At 45.2% G+C, this 21,366-nt stretch overlaps 1 protein-coding gene across 2 annotated transcripts; it reads right to left on the bottom strand.

The window, feature by feature from the left end:
- Positions 1-1,291: 1,291 nt before the first annotated feature.
- CDKN3 (cyclin dependent kinase inhibitor 3) lies at positions 1,292-6,791 on the bottom strand. Of its 2 annotated transcripts, XM_050335538.1 has the most exons (8): positions 6,757-6,791; positions 6,538-6,678; positions 5,413-5,468; positions 4,769-4,813; positions 3,660-3,882; positions 2,669-2,700; positions 2,167-2,270; positions 1,292-1,437 (listed from the first exon to the last, which is right to left on the bottom strand). In XM_050335538.1, exons 1-8 carry the CDS (start codon positions 6,789-6,791, stop codon positions 1,351-1,353), a joined length of 723 nt encoding a protein of 240 aa, XP_050191495.1. In that variant the 3' UTR covers positions 1,292-1,350. The 2 variants fall into 2 exon arrangements, with proteins under 2 accessions (XP_050191495.1, XP_050191493.1); XM_050335536.1 differs by having other exon boundaries at positions 6,538-6,791.
- Between the last annotated feature and the right edge of the window lie 14,575 nt (positions 6,792-21,366).

The following is a 21,366-nucleotide window of genomic DNA, read 5'->3' as shown; positions in this document are numbered from 1 at the left end:
TTTCTCCTTCACAAATTTTCCCTGTTCCAGGCTATTACCACACCAAGTTTGGGTGCCCAGGGGATGCAGAGTGGCAGTTTCCTCCCCTCTGCTCTGAATTCCAATTTTTATAATGTACTGGGGCTAAGAGATGTCAGGCTGTGCTAACTCTAAATCATCTTCCTGAAGGAAGAATAGTCCTGAGAGCTTATGGCTATGTACATAAAATTGCTTTTCTGATTGTCATTATTTTTGGAATTCCAGGAGGCAAAAGATTATGGAGAGAATAAAGAACATTTCTCTCCCTGTCAGCAAGTTTCCTGCTGAGTCACAGGATAAATACTTAATATCTGAAACCCATCAGCTGCAAGGATTAAACACCGGGGCACATTTGGAGCAGAGTATTTTCTCTAAATGGAAACTGGAAGAGTTCCTTTGTCTGCTGTAGGAGTAGAGAAGGGAATGACAGTAAAGACTAATTAATCTGTAGAAATTCACCTTTAAACCTGCGCTCGAGTGTCTGGGTTTAAACATATTAAAGAGAGAAATTTAAATTCAAGTGGGTTCTCCTTCCACTCAAAGCCACCAGTGCTGTGGTGGAGTCTCATGTCACAACTGTCCTGAAAAATCCAAGTTTTATCAAAAGCTGCCTGTTCATCTTCCCTTTCTGAGTGGATGTAGTGGAAGACGAGGGATGGGCACTGTTGGAGCAGTGTTCCTGTGGGATTCTCTCAGCTCACAGCGGATTGTTTGTTTACTTTCCCTGCTGTCAGCAGGCAGAAGGGCTGTGCCAGAGCCTCACCCACGCAGCTACAGCAGTGTCTCTTCCCGGCAGTCACCTCAAAACCCACCTGTTGGGCTTGTCACAGATCTTTGGTGCAACACCTCCTACCTGTGGAATGAGGGCACCCATTCCTGAATATTCCTGAACACAGGGACCAGAAATGTGACGTTTTAGAACGAGTTCTTACAGCTCCTAAGGGGTGAGCCCTCCAGCCTGGCTTTGCTGTAAAGCAGAGCTGAGGGTGTTTGTAAACAGCTCCAGTGATGTAATTCTTACCCAGCTCCATTATCCCAACGTGACTCCAGATTATTACGTGGAAAACCAGGCATGCAGGCCACCAGACCAGCAGTGAGCACAACCACACTTGCACAGGTATTTTTCAGGCAGTGATATTAAAGTCATCGGGGAGAGGGAGATGCTGCACATCCTGCAGGATCCCCAGCCCCACCCCAGTGTTTCCCACCCGGATTTGGGAGGGAGCAGCCGTGTCCTCCCCCAGGCAGGAGCAGTGAGGAAGTGAAGGTCAGGGGAGAGGTGTCCAATCCGTGTGTGCTCCACAGACACAGAGATGCCCAGGGCAGCTCCAGCTACCGTGATGCCGATCTCGGCACCGTGTCCGTCGTTGCCAGGTGTGCAGCCAAGTTCTCCCGGAACTCGTGGAGGAAATTGTACTGCTGGAAAAGCACAACCAGATCTGCAGTGAGTGCTCTGTGCTGTCAGAAGCATCAGCAGTCTTAAAAATCTCTTTGATACCCCAGGATGAAAACTGCACCCTAGAGTCTGGTTTGTTCTTCTTGTGCTTAATCCAACCCTCTGGAATTTTTCACTGGATCTTGGCTTGGATCCCACGGTTCCCCATCAAGGGCTCCTGTGAGCCCAAGGTAATGCAAAACATGGTCCTCATGGGTGGGAGCAGAGTGTCAGAATTCAAAGCTGCTTTATTTTGCATCATGGAATGATTTAGGTTGGAAAAGCCCTCCAAGATCATAAAGTGCAACCATTCCCCAGCACTGCCAAGGCCACCAGTGACCCACTGTCCCCAAGTGCCACATCCACATGGCTTTTAAATCCCTCCAGGGATGGGGACTCCACCACTGCCCTGGGCAGCTGTGCCAGGGCTGGACAACCCTTTCCATGAGGAAATTTTCCCTAATATCCAACCTAAACCTCCCCTGGCACAACCTGAGGCCATTTCCTTTTGTCCTGTCACTTGTTCCCTGGGAGAAGCTGCTCAGCAGCATCAGCAGGGAACAGCTCAAACTCCGGGGAGAAGCTGTGGAGCACGTTGGAAAGACAGAGGGATCCCTTTGGGAAGGGAAAGGGAAAGGGAAAGGGAAAGGGGCTGGCCGAGCTGTCCCTCGAGTTTGGACACTCGAGTGTGTCCCCTGCTGCAGCCCCGTTACCTTGATGGTCTGTATGGCCCCGGATCCCCTCAGGTTCCTGAGGCTCTCTATCACCTGCTGAGGTGCCAGCGTGTCCGACAGCTGGAGCAGGAGACAGGCAGCCACTGCAAGGGAAAGGTGTGAGCACATGGATGCAGAGCCACAGGTTTGTCCCAGGAAAACCACCCCAGCAAAACTCCTGTCAGGGTCACACATCTGCTGGGTTTTCTTCCTGAATCCTGTTTCTGGGCACTGACCCATCTGTTCCTGCTCCTGCCTAAGGTTTCCTACAGGCTTTGGAAACACCCTTTTACCCTGCCTTCCTAGCAGCTCTTGGGATGCAATTCCTAGGCTTTTCAAGAATGAGTGCCAGTACACCCAGTTAATTCCCCTTTGTGTCTTCTGGCTGTATCACCACCCCTTCCTTCTGGGTCCCACCGGGAACTAATGCTCCTGGAACACTGGGATGAGGGAAGATGCAGAAGGACAGGTCCATCCCCTTTACATTAAGATGAGTTCTTACCGAGACAGGAGCGCCCGAGGCCACCGTAACAGCTGGGAGAGAAGGAAACATCTGGTTGTAACAAGCTGTGGGAAACTGCAACACCCAGAGACCTCCCAGAGCATAAATACATGGACACAATTCCCACCTCAGTATCATCGAGAGCAGCAGTGCCACAAGGGAGTCAACAAGAATTTCTGTGTATTTTCGATATTCTATTTCTATACCTACAGGGATACCTCCTATTTGTTCTCCAGATCTTCCTTATGTGTCTTTCCAGAGAAACTCCAGTTTTAAAGTTCCCCTTCATTCCTGGTAACAGTCCCAAAGGCACAGGGGGGGCAGAAAATGGCACGAGGATGGACACTCTCAATTTTCTTTAGATCCTACTCCAGATCAAGGTTTTGAGGAGAGCTGTGAGGACAGCAGGGTCCTGCACCAGCAGGAAAACCAAGGACTCAGTGGATGGATGTCAGCTGGGTCATTCAGGGAACATGGAACTTGGAAAGCTCTCCCCCATGAGCTCAGCTACAGGTGTCTAAATAAATTACTTTAAACCAGTTTGATGCAATTTAAGAGGGAATTTTGCACTGCTGGAACCCACTGAGTTCCTAATAAACAGCCTGTTACACAATCATAGAGTGGTTTGGGTTGGAAGGGACCTTAAAGACCATTCCAACCCCCTGCCATGGGCAGGGACACCTTCCACTGGACCAGGTTGCTCCAAGCCCCATCCAACCTGGCCTTGGACACTTCCAGGGATGGAGCAGCCACAGCCTCTGACATAGAGCTGGTTTAACTCACATCTCCTGCGGCACACCTGGTATCCAGGTAGGCTGGGAGCAAGGAGAAATGGGACATTCTAATCTTAAAAAGGACAAGTTCTCTCCAAAAAGGTGGAGAAGGAGGAACAAGCAGCTTTTCACAGCTTGAACTAACCCCAAAGACTGCAATTCCCATTTCATTTCAAACCACTCTGTTTCACCTGCTTATACATCTAACCAGCACCTACTGTATCATTGTTTTCCGGTTATTTTCCAGGCAGCTTCTGAGCTCTTCCAGGATTTTGCAGCACGTGGCGATGTCAGGAGCGTTCCCATCAGGAATGGGATGGTGGTGCACGCACATCCCGTGCTGTTGGTAGGTGTCTATCAGGTTTGGCACTCGGTATTTTGAGAGCTCTCCTCTGGTACAAAGCACAAATATGTCCTGGATCCCAGAGTTCTTCAGTTCTCCTGCCAATGGATGGATACACTTGCAAATAAACAAAAGCCTCTCGAGCCCAAGGATACTCAGATAAGCTGGTTGGTGTTGGGCCTTGTTTAATCTCTGAGGTTAAGACAACAGCAGGGAGAAATTTTGCTTGGAGCGGCATTTCCTGCCCCTGAGTCTCTCCCACGTTTGCCTTCAGATAATCCAGGTGAGGAGTTTTCTCAATTCAGAGGGAGCCTCACTGGGAAGCCCATCAGCACTCAGGAGAGCATGTTAACTAATAAAGCACATTCCTGTCCCATTGCCAGCTTAAAATCACTGAACCCCAGAATGTTTGGCTTGGAAGGGACCTGGAAAGATCATCCTGTTCCACCCCCTGCCATGGGCCTTCCACCAACCCAGGTTGCTCCAAGCCCCATCCAACCTGGCCTGGGACACTTCCAGGGATCCAGGGGCAGCCACAGCTTCTCTGGGCAACCTGTGCTAGGACCTCCCCACCCTCACAGGCAGGAATTTCTTCCCAAGCTTCACTTATCCAAACACTGTGGGGTTTTTGCTATTAGTCTCTGCCCTTCTGGTGCTCACAGATGAATTCTCAGCACAAACCTTCACATAATCCCATCTTTCTATCCCAACCTCACTTCCCTCTGGGAAGGGGATATCACAAGTTTGTAATTCATCCTGATCCCAGCTGCTTTAAAGATGCCTCGTGGTTCCTGTGCAGGACACACAGATGCCTGTGTAGCTGCAGCCTGGAAATACCCCAACTATTTATCCCATATTTCTAGGGAAGCCACAGGGGAGGTGGCCCTGGCCCATCTAAAAGTGATCTGTGGCTGTGCCAAGATATTTGCTGCAGCTGCACCTTTTTCTTGCCCTTCACACTTACACACTGGCCAGAAGACTCACCTACATCCTTCTGGAGATTCCTCCTGACATCCTTAAATCTGCAACCTGAAACAAACCATGGACAACAATTCCCACTCCAGGTAAGTGACATTTATGGAGTGGCTCAGGCAACCTCCCCCCAAAAACAAGAGCAAGCAACGAAGCCACACCCCAAGCAAAGCACAGGTTTTTATTTTTTGCAAGTAGATCCCTGGCACAGGAGGCAGTTTAAGCACCATTATCTGCTTAATGCTGTAATGTAATAGGATTAAAAGAAGAAATCTGCCCAAGGTTTTAAGCTGCTTTGGGTTTTCCAGATAAAAAAGTTTGGGAAATTTTAAATCAGGGTAAAGCATAAAAAGACACAACCCCAAAAAAAACCCCAAACAATCCAACAAATAAAAGGGGTGGATAAAAATCAGTTAAGAGTTGACTGGTCTGGTGACCACAGGAGATTCACCATGGCTGCAGGTTTGGTAGTTAAAAATACAGTGAAAGCTTGTATGTTTATTCTATATATTAAAAACATGTGGTCTTATGTTAAGATATTCCACAGATCTGCTTTGGTGCTTCCAAATAAGTCACCCACAACATAGAATTTTGGGGCACAAGGTATTACCCCTCTCCAGCTTTCAAACATGCAAACTTCAGGGAATGCTTCTTACCTGGAAGGGAGCATAATCCCAGGAACTTGGAAGGGTAGAGAGGAGACAAAGACAACCTATCAGAAAACAAAAAAGAAACATAAATCAGCAGAATTGCAGAATGCAAAAAGATTCCAGGTGAGTATTTCATGGAACTCGAGGGGAATTTTCCACAGGTGCCTTGTGCAGACTCCTTGTGCCTGTGTCTGGATCAGATGTGCCAGGGATACTGCTCCCTAAATTCTTCAGTGCTTTAGGTTTACAAGTGACTGTCATAGTGTATTAAATCATATATAGATCCAAGTTAAATTGTTAATAGGTTAAGTGTTAAGAGTTAAGTTATAAATTGGTAGATTAAGTTAAGTCATAAGTTAAGTGTTAAGTTAATGGTATTAAGTGTTAAGTTATAAGTTAAGTGTTGTGAGGCCTTTGGGCTGTATTCCTATTTGTCCTTAGACCTTCTATCCTTTTGTTTCACTTTCCTACCCCCCTACCTACCACAGCCTCCACAGGCATGGAGTCTCTGGGCTGGTACTGATACTGATTTTAGATTTTTGTGTGCTTTTTCTCGGTGTATTTTAACTGTTCAGTAAGTAGTAGAGTGAACCTTGCCACGCACTCTGTTGTGCCATTGCCTTTATATTAAACCTGCTTTCACTGATGCCTTTGCTGGTGATTTTTTGAGCAACCTTAAAACGCTCATTTCATGGCAAAGGGCTTAAAACTCCTCTCATTCCAACCCACTATCCAACCTTCCACTATCCCAGGTTGCTCCAAGCCCTGTCCAACCTGGCCTTGGACACCCCTAGGGATGGAGCAGCCACAGCTTCTCTGGGCAACCTTTGCCAGGACCTCACCACCCTCTCAGGGAAGAGCAGAGCCCTGGAACTGCCCAAGGAAGCTGTGGAGTCTCCTGCCCTGGAGACATCGAAAACCCACCCGGATGACCCTGCCTGAACAGGGGGGATCGGACTGGGCGGGTTCCAGAGGCCCCTCCCAACCCCACCCACTCCCACTGACAGTTCCCCGGCACCGCTTTAATCCCACCCACCCACAACCCGGGCAGGTCACCAGAGCTCCTCTTTGTCAGACCAGGGGTTTAATGCAGTTTCCTGACGGGAGGGACCCGCGCGGGCTGCGCCTCACCAGGAGATGTGGAGCGGGCTCGAGTCCTCCTCGGCGGCCTCGTCGTCTGAGGAGGCGAAGCCGTCGGCGGGCGCCGCGCGGGGCTGGGGGGAGAGCGAGGAGCTCAGCTGGGGGACGGGACCCTCGGCTGTGCCCCGGTCCTCATCCCGATCCCGATCCCGATCCCGATCCCGATCCCGATCCCGATCCCGATCCCGATCCCGATCCCGATCCCGATCCCGATCCCGATCCCGGTCCCTCACCGGGTTCACCATGGCGGCGCCGCCACCCGTTCGAACTGGCCCCGCCCACCGCCGCACCGCCCAATGGGAAGCTGCGGCTCACAGGGTGCGTGAGAGCCAAGCGGGCCTCCCCCGCTGCCGCATGAGAGGAGCGCTCTGATTGGTGGGCGAGGGAGGGGGGCGGGCTTTAAGAGACAAGCAGAGCGGCCGGCTGTGGTGATCTTCGTCCTGATTGGTTGAGGGTCTCGCGCCCCGGGTGGCCGTTATGGGCGGGGCTTCGTGAGGGAGCGCTCGCGCCCGTCCCGCCCCGCCCGCCCTGTTCCATTTTAATCCCTCTTGGATGCGTTTTCACCCCTCTTCGTATTCCTGATAGTCGTAAGGCCCTGGCACAGGTTGCCCAGAGAAGCTGTGGCTGCCCCTGGATCTCTGGAAGTGTCCAAGGCCAGGTTGGGCAGGGCTTGGAGCAACCTGGGCTAGTGGAAGTGTCCCTGCCCGTGGCAGGGGTTGAATGAGGTGATCTTTCAGGTCCCTTCCAAGCCAAACCATTCTGTGATTCCATGATAAAACACGGAGGTGGATGTGAGCCTTCCGTCCTAGCACACTGAAGAGTAAGGATGTGCTTAAGCAGGTGCCCTGCAGAGTTTTTGGGGTGATAGTTCTGTGTGCAGCAAACGGGGCTTTCTAATGGCACAAACCGAGCAATCCTTCCTCTCTTAAACCACGAGCTTAATGTCAAATGTTCTTCTCGTGGTCCTGTTTTCCATTTTTCTGTGCAAATAGGTGTTAGGGCTATTGCATGGAATTTTTACCTGAATTTAACTAAGGTGGAGCTTTTACCTGACTTTGACTTTAACCATCATGGAGCTTTTACCTGAATTTAATTAACAGGAATGATGGTTCCAGGGGGGAAAAGAAGATTTTTGGCTGCCTCGCTTGTAAGAGCGGGTCTGTTGCTTGTGCTCTGGGCATTCAAATGGATCTCTTTTTGCAGCATTTTTCTTGATTCCTTCAGTAACTCTGGCTGTTAAATTAACAGAAAGAAATGCATAAATCGGTAGTGTGGGATTTTGGTTTCTAAAATTACTGTAAGGCAATTCTGCAACCTGTGTGTTTAGACACACGCAGAACGAAGTTGTGAAGGAGCCAGGCACAAAGAGGGGTTTTTGGCATCAGTTTAGGCAATAATGTCCCGGGGACTTCCCAGGATGTTGTTTGAAGTGAAGGGAATGCCTGGGCACAAGTGGTTCGAGTTTTGGTGGGATTCCCAGTAGGGCCAGTGCAGGATCTCCAGGTGTGGAGAGTTTGGATTTTAGTTCTGCCTTAGTAACTTTACTCCCACAGCTGGAGGTTTTAATGAGACCTGCCTGAGAAGGATTGTCAGAACAAATTGCTTGGAATGGCAGGATTTAGGATGGGTTCAGGGAATGAAGAAGCAGATGATGGGAGGATCAAGGAGAGGACCAGTTTATTAAAACCCCGAATATGATAGCAGAGGTACAAAAATTACATTATTGAGCAGAATGGAGAATTAAAACAATCCAGATGTTGCAGATCAAGATGAGCAATGGGAAGAATTAACATCCAAAGGATTGAGGCAACGCGAGGACAGCCAGTCACTGTGGCTGTAAACATCATTTTAATAACTCCTACAGCCACTGCATGGAGGAACAGGTATGCTGTTTGCTTTTATTTTTAGCTCTGGTGCCTTTAGAGATGGTGCATCCTTAATAAAGGTGTGAAATTTGCTGTATTTTTATTCCCCTTGGGATTGATTCTGCCTATTGAGGAGAAAGGTATTGCAGACTTGAACTCTGGTGATCATACCTTTATGGAAGCAGCAACATCAGACTGATAAATAAATGAAATAACAGCAACAATGGTAATGCTGCTGGTTGTTCTTTGAACAGATCAAAGGAATTCTCTGGAGTTTGGGTGCCTTCACGTGGCAGAAATCAGAATGATGTTGCATGGAGTCTGTGGCAGAAATAAATAGGGATCATCTGTAGGTGGGAAACCTAAAATAAATGCAGGAAAAAAAATTGGGAAAATGAGAAAAAAAAATCCAAACTTGAGGAAGTCCTGTGAGTGTCCTTATTACCCTTGGCATCTGGCAGAATTAAATGGCAAATGTTTGGAGCTGATTACCTGTTAGCGTTTTCTGTTTATTTCCAAAATTGAGCAGTTGTCCAGCACATCAAATTGGGATGTGCAAAAGCTTATTTATGGTGTATTTTATAGGAAAGACTAACACGAGGTAGTTTTCTGCCAAAAAGTGTCCTTTTGTCAAATAAAAAGGGAAGCAACGACACCCGAGGCTTTACCTTCTGGAAGTTTCTGTCAGTTTGTAGATTGGGTGCCTGTGGAATGTGAGGTAAAGTAGCCACAGATAAGGGCTGAAATATGTAGTTTGGGAGATATAATTGGTGACATTCAATTGGTGATTTAATCAGAATTTTAACTGGGCTTTTAGACTAATTTGTTGGGGCAGAAGCTGCTGTTTATGGATATCTAATGGGAGGGTCTAAAAAAGATGGAGCTAGAGGGGTGTGTACCAGAAAGAGAAGAGATGATGGACAAGAGTTGGAACGTGGGAAATCTTTATTTCATATAAGAAAATAGAGTTTTATTGTGAGTGTGGACAACAACAAGAAATGGAGTGGTAATTTTGAGCTTATGTGTAGCTGTTTGGGGTTATGAGTTTGGTTTTTTTGTTGCCTTTCTTTTAAGAGATAATAACGCTTATGTTACAAGACACAGGGCACTGATGCCTCTAATGCAACAATAAATACCCTCCCAGAAATATTAAAAAATATTCCCAGTGAGGAAGGGGTGAAACAGCAAGATGATCTGTGGAAAATTCCTGTGTCCCAGGCTTTAAATACGTGTGCACAGAATGGGGTTGTGGCCTGGCAGCAAAATCTGTGAATAAAACATGTAATGTGAGAAAATGGTGTGTGAAAATCCCGACAGGTCTGGTGGGTCGGCAGGGAGTGGTGCTTGCTTTGGGTCTGTAATTTAAGAAGGATATAAAGCTGTAAGTGTCCAAAGGAGGGCCCTCATTCCTGGGGACAGCAGAGGGCTGCATGGACATGTAGCATCTTCCCTCTGCCATTCTGCACTCAGGTTTCACAAATAAAATAAATAATTGATTAAATTCAGATAAAAGCTTGGCATGAACCAGCGTGTGTGTGTGGCAGAGACAGCTGGGGACTAGTGTGAAACAGGGAGTGAAGGAACTTGATGGTGTATCACAGATAAACCTTGAAAAAAACAAACCATGTCCTTTTCCTGCAAGGAGCCAAAACCGGATCAGGAGTGTCCAAACCATCAAAATAATTTTAAGAACGTTGGTAACTGATTACTCCAAACAACCATCTGTAATACCAAAAACTTGTTAGTCACCTCTCAGTTGGTATCCCTGTTTCTGGAAGTTGTATTTTGGTTAAACTAATTAATACATGTGGTGTTCCAGGAGAGGCACTGTAATGCCTTTGGGAGTGCTCCACTGGTGATATCACCACGAGATCCCACTGGGAATCATTGCACTTTTCCAGATTGTTTCTTATGGAGGGAGAAAATAATAGGTGGAAGAGAGTTTTCAAAAATTTCAACAATCTTCTTTTTTTTTGCCTCCCCTTCACTTTCAATTGTCTGCTTGTAGAAAATGGAACCACTGCATTATAAGCCATACATTGCACCCCACCATGAGGATATGAATGGAAAATTCCTGTTCTGTGAGATAAAATTGTGTCATGTTTGGAGAAACACTTGTAACTTGAGACACAAAATAAACTTGTTAGGACGGCAAAGCACAATGTTGGGAGATTCTGTAGATTTTCCACATCATTAGTTCTTCAGCCACACTTGAGTTTTTGTTTGGAGTTTGTGCTCAAACTGTGCTAAAAAAACCCCACTGACAGAAATCTCTGTGAGTGGTGATTGCTCTGAGCCAAAGTGTTTGTGAGGTGTGTTATTTCAGAGGAACAAGTGACTCCCCTCCTGCTCCAAATTGTCTGAGGGAACTTTTTATACCTCATGTGCGTGTGGGTTTTTCTTGCTTTCCATCACCACCCCAGTATGTTGGTGGCAGTTACAGACTTGGGTTTGTGGATTGTTTTGCCAGGAGAGCTCTGTGGAGCTGGAGTTGCGAGACAAGACAGAGGGACAGAAGCTCTGTCTAGCCCTATAAATCCTACTTGTTTGTTGAATTAAAACCAGCACTGAATTTTGGCCCTAAAGCTGGTGATGGAAAAACAGTGCTTTATGTAAATAAAGTGGTTTTTATTGACCGGTTTATGATGGTGACTGGCAATTGTTAGTGGAGATGAACTTCTGTGTTTCTAGGCAGGGTGCTGCCCTGCTGTTATTGAGACTGATGACGTATCAGGATACATTGACTTGAAGTCTTCAATAAATCCCTGTTTATTTTGGATCGAAATTTGAAGCTTTTTATAGCTACAAAGAAGTTCTAGTGCTGTCTGGAGTCAAGAGTTGTACTGTCCTGTGCAGCTGATTCAAGATGGTGCATGTTTCTTGTTCTCCTATTTTTTTTTCTCTGTTAACTACACAAAAGTGGTAAAGCAAATCTCTGTAATGGTACTTTTTGTTTTGTTTCCATGACTCGTTGCTTCTGTATGTGACCTTGAAGCATCTGTTTTAATGAAATAATTATTTAAAAGCTAATTTCTCCTCACTGCATGATTACTTTTGTATTTCAGGCTGAAATTGCCTGCTGAATGAAAAAAAAAAAACAAACCACCTCGAACCCCAAACTAGAAATGGTTGTAACTTAGTTTTTAGCACAATGTGGCTTGATTATAACTTGACGGAGTCTCACCAGAATACAAGTAATAATTGGTAATTCCAGTACCTGAAGGGAACCTACAAAAAAGACAGAGAGAGACTTTTTACAAGGGCCTGGAGTGACAGGACAAGGGGGAATGTCCTCCCGCTGCCACAGGGATAGATGGGTTATTGGGAAGGAATTCCTGCCTGTGAGGGTGGGGAATGAGAATGGTCTTTCATGTCCCTTCCAACCCAAACCACTCCGTTTCTGTGATCCTCGCTAGTTTTCCTCTCTCCTGAGCAGTAGAGGGCGATCCTGTATTACAAATTTGGGCTTTGCCCCCATCGGTGCCTTTCCCTTACGAATCGTTGTCAAAAGAATGAAGGTTTTTATCTCTGGAAACAAGCAGGATCGGATGTCTGTATTATTCCGTGTAAATGTTATCTTTGTTAGAGATACTCGCAGTAACTATCGGGTTTTACACCACACGGCAACGTTTCTCTGTGTTAAGTGAGAATTACTGAAGTAAAACCATCGTGATCCTAATGGAGCAAATAATAGAATGCACCCTGCAAGAACACTGTGAAAGTCTGCTGTATTGAGTAATACTCAAGAAGTGCTTTTAAATTAACATTTTTTTTCGACTTAGAATAAAAATGATAATTATTATTGGGTTTAGTAAGTTACATGACAAATTAGGGAAAGAACATTCTAAATGCATTTTGTGCATGAGAAGGGTCTGCCATTTATTTATCTGTGCACGTGGAGATGCCTGACTGCAAATTGAGGTGCTCAGCCAGGCTCTGCACTCAGATGGGTAGTTCAGGACAGTCTGAATGACCAAAAGCTCAAAGCTTGAGTTACTCAGACACAAAGAATATGAAGCACCTGACTGGGTAGGGAGTTATCATTCTATTTTTTGGTGGCAGAGTTTTTGAACTGTGTTTTTAAGCACGTTTATTTTGTACAACAGTTTGTATCCCCAGCATCACCAGGAGCCTGCTGTGCTAAAGCATTTGGCCCCTGTGAGGGAGAAAGACTGAACTAGTGCAGATGGCCTGGCTTGATAAACTTCTTTGTCAATTAATCTGCTGCAAATGCCCTCAGTCTTCCAAGTGGGTTTTCCTCTCACAGCCCTGTGATAGTTCCCTGTGGCTCCAGGATGGAACAATCCTGGGCAGTAAAGAGATTGAGATAATGACAGTCCATGGTGACAGCAGGGCTGGCAGAGCCAGCCTGGGAGAAGAAAGACACGTACTTGCCAATAGAAATACCTCCATCCTTTGGGAATTGTAGCTTGGGAATCAAAGCTGACCTCATAGACAAGAATGATGGAGAACAAGCTTTTGATTTATGACTGGATGAAACTCAAAGTCTGCCCTTCTGATCCTCCTTTACAACACACCTTTTGTATTTTATATGAGCTCTTTCACTTTATTCTCCCAATGTTATCTCCTGGGGTATCGTTTTTAAGTCTTTCAGTGTCGTCATAGTTCACTCATCTCCTTCAGAGTAGTTAGTGTTTTTTTTAAATGAAGCTAAAATCCCTTTTTAGTATCACAAATAAACTGTCATTTATATTTAACATGACTGATCAACTGCTTTGCTGCTTTTTTTTTTTTTTTTTTAAATTTTTTTTCTGGGTTTCATGAAAGGTAAACTCATATTTACCTTCTAGATTGCATCCAGGGAATCCCATCTGCACTCACTGATGCCTTGGCTGCCTCAAGTACTTTTTTGCACTTGAATATGCAAAAAAATGCATTTTTGATACTGGAATTTCTGGGTCAGATCCTTAGTAAGATGTTGAGCTCTGCTGAGGTTGATGGAGCTGTGCTGCCTTTCACCACCCATCTCTAATTAAGGCATCCACTGTAATGTCTGGAACAACATGTCCCTCTCTGGGGAATTCTTCTCTCTGCCACCTGGCTACTTTGCCTTAGAAGTTTTAAGCAAAACTGTGAGCTCTCTGAAAGTGTTAAAAATATGAATCTGGGTCTAAATCTTGTTGTCCAAGTTATACATTGTCCACATTTTCCAAATCTTTGCTGTGCCCTCTGTGACAAGCCGTGGAAAGGGCATAGAAAGCGGCATTTACGGATGGGGAGGAGTGGGACAGCACGAGATCAAGTGCAGCTCTGCGGGCAGGAACGTTCTGTGCATCAGCCCCGTGGTATCTGCACTCAGGGTGTTTGTGTTTCCAGAGATCTGTCAGTCTGCCTGTCACTGCCTCCCTGTCCCCATGACTTATGTGGCTGTTGATAAATACTGGTGATTAAGAGGAAGTGACCTCATCAGTTTGTCTTCTCGGCCACAAAGGTTTGGTTGTAACGTGACATTCCATCCTATTACTCTGGTTTACACCAAACCCAACAGCTTGTGGCCTGCAGATACTCAGGATAAAGAGCAGAGAGAGGCTGACCTTGACAACCTCATTTCTCATTCCTTTCTTGTTATAGGTAATATAGCTGAAAATGTGGTTTTAATTATAGTCCTAATGAAAACTGAAAATCCAGACAGACACTTGACAAACTCTGGTACGCTTTATATTACATTTGTGCTAACTACAAAGTATCCAGCTGGGTGTAACATTATATCTCTTTTCCTTGAGCATCCGCCTGACTTAAGCTGTATAATTAATGTGTACTTTGGCTGCAGGTCAGCTTACAGTTGGTTTTTTAGAATTTTTACATTTTTTAAGATGTTGTAATGAAACGAATATGTTTATTACCTCTGTGCCTGCATTCCCCAGGGGGGTTTAATACCTGTGGAGGAGCCCTGACTGGGAGAAACTTGGATAAAATGCCTCTGCCAGCTGAGCCTGATGCATCAGAAGCCTGTTTTCAGATGTGTGTGTAAGAAAGAGAATCAAAGAATGGCGTGTCCACAGATGTGTTTAACTTTCATTCACCTCCTTTGTACGGTTTGTTGATTTTAAGTTATGACACCGATACACAATTGCCCAGAGTAGAATTTGTGAAGGGATTTATTTCTTTTCTTTCTTTTCTTTTTTTTTTTTTTCCCCTCTTTGGAAAGAATTTTGTTTTCAGAACTCACCAATGAGAAACTGATGTTCTCAGCTAGAGCCAAGAGCACTAAAAGCAGGTTCCCTGCCAAGCCCCACCAGTGCACCTTCATCCTGACCTGTCTTAGCTCTGCTATTCCAGTTGGGCATCTGACTGCACCAGCATGTGCATGTAATAGTGTTAAATAAAATCCTGCTTTTCATGATATGGACAAATGCTCTCCTGGGGCCGGACTGAAATTAGCTTTGAAGGAATTTTATTCTGATGTAAGGCAAAGCTGCAATCGGGTGACAAATGATAAAAATCGGAATCCTTGCGTTGCACTGCTGTTCTTGAGGACCTGCTGTGGCATCTGAAGCTTCCCTTAACAAAAATATTAGTGTGTTTCTCGTGCCAAGCTTCCAAAAACCATTTCTGACATAAAAGGAAATGGCTGCAGCACAACCATGCTCACAGCAGGGGCCACAAGGTGTTGCTCGTAGAAATGAATGCATAATGATTTTCAAATGAACTTTTCTGGCATGTTCCCCGTGGCCATTAATGTGGTTTGATGTTTGTGTGAGTGCAAAAGCTCATATCTACACAAACCTATCTGCAGCTGTGCTCCAAACTTGTTTGGGGATACAGATCATCTGAGGCAAGTTTGATTTTTCTCAAACAGCCTCAAATTGTTTCTGCTTTCTGCCAAACAGAGATGTGGAAAAAAAAATAGCTTCTCATGAGGAATTATTCATGAGCAGCTTTTGCTAATGTTTAACTGAGTTTTGGAAGACAAGCTGAATCCAACTGGTCAAAAGGTCTCCCTGAAAGGGTAGAGCAACAGGTGATTGCTTTTAAAATCTACCTTTCTAGAAAGGATTGCTGGGTAGAGTTCCCTAAAGGCTGTACCTCATCCTGGAAGAAATCTTGGAAAATATCATGCCGAAGTGGTACATTCTCTTTGTTCAGAGGAGGGTGGGGTTTTTGGAATTTGCCATCTTCTCCTACATTTGTGTTCCAGAAACGCTGAGCAGCCTTGCCCCAGCTCAAGCTCTGTCAGACCAAGGGCACAGCCAGACACAGCCTCTGCTCCAAGGGCCTGTGCTCTGAAGGGATTTTTTTGCCCCAGGCAAATCCCAAACCCAGCTTCTCCCACAAATGCTTAACTGGTTCTCATGGTGTCTCCCGAGTGACTGTTTGGCAAGAGGGAGATGCACCAGCATCAACTGAAGGCATTTCCCATCTCAGAGAGGAAATAACACCTGGTCTCCAGTTAGTAAACAGCTCAGAAATGAATTAAGCCAGATGTTGCCGAGCCCTTGGTATTGACACACATGGCAGTGCAGCCTTTAAAGTGTCCCTCCCGCGGCCCCTCTAGTTATATTAAGATCTTATTTCCGTCCTATAAACATCATGGGGAATGATTAAGCAACAGTGCCCCGTTCATATCCCATGTTATGCCAAGAAAAGTTCATGGCTGCGTTGTTTGAGTGAAAGTGTGATGGAGAGTAATGTAATATCACTCACTTGTTATTGCAGTAACTGTGCTAAACAGACCTACAAGTACCTGGAAGTGTTATATGTTTAATATTTGTGCATTGTTGTTGTTTGGCTGTTTTTTAACTCATGGTGTTTTGGACTCTGTTTCTCCTTCACCTTAACCATTCTGGTCTCATTAACCTCTGTGAGTATGTTCTGTGTTGGGTGATGCCTCTGTTAGGCTGCACTGACTGAGGAGGGAGGTGCTGCTTTCTGAGCCTTTCCCACAAGAACTCAGTGCCTGTAAGTGATAAACCCCCAGCAGTGGGGGTGTTAAGTGGTCCTGGTGTGGAAAGGAGCTCCAGGTGGAAACAGGAGGGTCCTCATGACAGTACCTTGTGCCTTTCAGTTCAAATGTCGGTTTGTTGGCCTTGACAAGGCGTTGGTGCCTTTGATTGTGCAGCACGTGGAATTTGCTGGGGTAGATTTCTCAGATGGAGCAGTGTTGTTATCATATAACATTTCAGAGGAATGGCTGGAGGAAAGTTGAGAGAGTTCTGTTTGATGGGAACAATATTGGAAAACAGATCTGTCTGCAATAAACCCAAAACCCCCCATGCTGTACTTGTGCCGTAGTTCTGTGGGAAATGAGACGTACCTGTCCACATTCCTGAGTGTTTTGTGTTCAGATCTCTGATTTATTTGACCTTGCAGACCTGTGGAAGTGGATTTTTCAGGTGTGTCTGTTGTTTGTGTGTTTCTGGTGGGTCTCCTGTCTCTGTGGGGCACTGTCTGTGTTCAGTGCTCTGACAGGAGCTTCTCTACATGTGAAGTGTGGATGGTTGGGCACTCTGGTGCTGCATCCTCTGACAGCAGATTCATTCTCAGATAACACTCTGCAAAGCTTTATCTGCAGCTCCTCGTGGATGGACTTCCAGGGTGAAGGCAGGATGATCCAGTTAGACTGGAAAGCACAATTTGGGCAGCCAGACAGCTCCCTTTTGACCACACAACTGAAGGGGATTAAAAATTGGAATTACCCCAAAGTTACTCGAACTGGCTGCACGTTCCATGTTACAGAGAGGAAAAACAACACAGACAAACTCCCTGAGGAGTTTACAGGCTGGATTATTAAGTATTTTATTAATATTTTATACCATGTGCCATATTGGCTTGAGCCTAGAATGTTCTCTCGATCCAATTTGTGCAGATTCATATCTTCTCTCCTCATTTACATTAATTAATAGTTATACAGTACTTCAGGAAGGAACATGAGAGGAAGGGCACTGAACACATTCAGTTCTAGAGCTGCAGCTTCAGGGGACAGAAACACAACATTCCCTAAATAGAACCCTGGCCAAGAAAACATATCTGTATTTATATACATATACACACTTTGTTTCCTGGACTGGCCCTTTTAAGTTTTGGAGCTGGAAGATAATAAGATTCTCAACACTTTAAAGTATGGTCATGAATAATGGGTCCAAGAACAGGATTGGGCACTAAACACTAACCATGGTTCAGATGAGTTTATAGAAATCTATAGAACCAATCTGACCTTTCTAAATTTAGGGAAAAGAGGTACTTTAAAGTAATACTCTTCTGTCTGCAAGACCTAGATATCACATAAACTGTGAGATCCACTCTCCCAGCTGGGAAGGGCACTGTATATATCCAGCATGGCAACAATATATTTCTGATACTTTGAATTATGCTACACGTGGTGGCCCCCGAGCTGTGTGTGGAATAACCACAGTGCAGCCCATGGGCTGGTTTGTACCTTGGCTGCAGAGTTTTTATGATGGCCAATACTCTGAAACTCATTCAGGCAATAAATTTACTTGCCTTTGAGTTTACAAGGCAATAAACAGTTGAGGCCTTTGACCTCAACATTTACCAAATACATTTGCAGCAGTTGTGTTTATTGACAACTATTTATAGGGAAGTATTTTATACAGAATTTCACATGTGAAAGAAAACAGTGTAGTTCTGCAGCTCTTATTCTTTCTGATTTCCATCTCTGCTTCCTGTCTCCTCGACTCACTTTAAATAGATGAAGCTGCAGGTTAATGGTGCAAAACCCTCAGTTATTGACAAAACAGCTAATTCAAAGCGTTGTGCCAGATTTTTAGATGTTCCTCCATTTTTATTTTGGGTGACTGAGCTGAAGGTAGATGTATGCTACATGTTGCAAGGCATTGCATAAGTTTATTTTAAATTCTCTTTCTAAACTTAATAGGCATTTAGTTACCTGAAATCATTTACCATGGTTCAGTGAGAGAGTGTCAGGCCTGAGATTACTGGAAAGCAAAGAGGTAACAGCGACCTCCATCCCTGCTGTGCCTGCCAGCTGAGCTCAGGTTGGGTGCACCTGAGCAACTGTTCCCAAAACAATCCCTGCTTTTGGAACTGATGCTTTTAAAATTGCATTGGCCCCGACCCAGCCAAATCCTTGAGCTAATGTTTAATTTCAGACACAAAACCTGGGACTTTGGTGTGGCTGCTGGTAAGCTCAGAGATAAGCTCGTGCTCAGGTTCCTCACTGGGAAACAGCCAACACACTTTTTATCTTGCAGCATCGTGCCTGTGAGATACTCACTGCAATCTGGTGAGCTCTGGTTGCCCGAGTCCTTCTAGAAGAAGGGTTTCAGGTGCTGTGGAATTACAGCCACTCATGTTTAAACAGCTCACCAGATTCCTGCTCCGTGCCAATTTGCAGCAGTTGAGGATGTGGTGCAGAGTTTCGATCAGGAGTTCTTTATGTCTCTGTGTAATTGGACTTTTTTTCCTTGTTGCTGAGGTTCCTTTTTCCTTGTTGCTGAGGTTTTTAGCATTATTATCTGCAGGCCAAGGGCAGCAACATTTTGAAACTTATTAGAAAAATCCTATTTAACCAGATGGTCGACTCTCAGGTGGCTTACACCAAATATGTTTAGAAAGCAGTGTCTTGTGCTTCAATAAATCACCATAAATGGGTCCACAGTAGACGGTTTTCCAGTGCTGATTTTCATTCCTGTGACATCAAGAAAATGGGCTGATTCTCTAGAGTGGGTCTGTCCACACAGGAAGAGGTCCATAAACAAGATGTTTTATGTCTTTGGTGTGTTGAGTGTTTAAAAGAGTAAGAAATACACTTTATCAGTGCAGCCTCAGATTGCTTTGTGAGTTGTGTTTACAGCCCCTATCCCAGATTCACACCCTGGAGATCTGTGGAAATAATAGGAAATGCCGCTGACATTGAGGTGGTGACAAGCTGGAGTTGTGGGGTGGGATGCCCCTTTCCTGGCACCTCCGTGTGTGCCTGGTGAGGTGGCAGTGACAGTGGGCTGGAGTTCAGGGCCTCTGATAGGAAGGTGTGGGGGAAAGCCCGTTGCTTTGTTGCGTTGGGTTTTGGGTGGGCACCAGAACCCCCTCAAGGAAATCCCTCCTAGGGATGCCTGGGAAGCTGCCTCAGCGTGGATGTTTGGCTGAGCTTGCTGGGAAGCTCCAAGAGGGAATATGGGCCCTCAGTCCGTAGGGATGGATGTGTGGAGCACTGAATTTGAGCCAAAGAAAAATGACATGGAGGGGACAAGGGGGGAGGGACATGGCACGAGCAGCCTGGCTGTGACAGTGGGAAGGGCAACTCCAGAGCTGTCAGCACAGCTGTGTGTGGAGCCAGCCAAGAGCCTGGATGTTGTTCCTGCTGCTCAAAGACTGTTTGCCACAGGTCACTGCTGGGCCCTGGCGATGGAAATCCCTGCCCCACGTGGGGACAGGGCTGTGGGACCTTATTCCTGGCTGGGGCAGTGAACATGGAGGAAGGGGAGGGATGTTGTGCACATTAATTTGATTTCATAGCCAATTTAAAAGGAGGGAGGTACTTTGAAACACTTAGTGACTTACATGTTTAGATAGCAGCATCTGCCTTCACTGTCAGTGTGTGGCTCAGCCAGTCCTCCCCAGAAATACTCATTTCTAAAAGGTGTAAGAAATAAATATATTAATTTTTAAATTAATTGTACCTCCCATTAGTTTAACTTAAAATCATCCTTTATCTGCTTTGTCTCCCTTTGCATTTAAATTAGATTTCCCATTTTCTTTCACATGCATCTGTCCTAAAGGATTAAACCTTCTGGTGGCCACACATCCTGGCTGGAGGAGTCCTACTCAGGAAGAGCCTTTGGAGGCCACTGGAAAGAAATTCCCTCTAAAGCCACAGACCACAGAGCGCTAAGGAATTACAGCATCATTCCTAGATCCTCCTGCCCTCCGGGATCACTCTGTGTTCCTGGGGAAGCAATCACAAAGGTGCTGTTCTTCATTACCCATGAGGATTTACTCAGAAAAACAGCAATAAGGAAACTTGAAATCAAAAGGTGCATCAAAGAGTATCCATGGCCATAAATTTGCTGTTGACTCTTTTTTGATAAAACATGTAGACTTTTTATTTTCTATGCATAAAATGTCTGCTTTAATGGAAGTTCTTGGCTAAATCCCAAAGGACATTTTCTGCTGAAAATCTCTTTTTTAATATATCATTAGGATTTTATTGATTGAAATTCATTATTTTCCACTGGAAATTTGTCACATAGGTCTACCTTTCTTTGACATTTTCAGGAAGAGGAAAATCACTCACCATTTTTCCAGTAGCTTTAACAAGCTTCTAATATTTTTTCATTATTCAGTGGTTGTTGGATCTCACTGGTGCTCCACAGAAACTGGCACACCTGGAAGGTGCCCAAGGGGAAGAACCTTTATGGGCAGTGCCTGCAGGGAACAGGATCCTTCAGTCTGTGAACAGCACCCTTGTGGTAGGGATGAGAGTGTTCAACACTGATATTCCACTTTCTTTTCCTGGCCAACTGGCCACCAGGAGTCACTGCAAGGTCTAACCTGCCTTAGCCTGCTACTCCATATTATTTACCCTTAAATTCAAGAAACCTCATTCCTAATTTTTATTTTAAATCTCAGTTGGTATCCCCAGAAGAACCCAAAGGCTTTAAGTGCATATTGTACTGATCTCAGTTCCAAATTTTTAACTGTTTTTAATTAACAACACTCCACTCACTCTACTGGAAATGCATTAATAAAAAACTACTGTTTAAATGGAACTCACAATCCACCAGCAAACCAAAGGTTCGTCCATTCTCACTGTGAGCTTTGGACAAACACTTGAAATCCAGAGTGGAAGTTGTTCTGATATCAAATGGAGATCTCTTGGCATCCCTATTTAGACTTTTCCCAAATGTGACCAAGCTGTGTGGCTCTCAAAAGATTTCAGTTCACAGAGCTTTAGTACAGGCTTGTTAGAGGTTGGCAGCTGAATTCTCTGAAGTTTTCATCTCATAATTCTTTA

This window comes from Myiozetetes cayanensis, unplaced genomic scaffold (assembly GCF_022539395.1).
Source record: "Myiozetetes cayanensis isolate MyiCay16 unplaced genomic scaffold, myiCay2020 scf6-25, whole genome shotgun sequence".
Lineage (NCBI taxonomy): Eukaryota > Metazoa > Chordata > Aves > Passeriformes > Tyrannidae > Myiozetetes > Myiozetetes cayanensis.
Note: the sequence above shows the minus strand (reverse complement) of the source record. Positions and strands in the feature narration are given on the sequence as shown.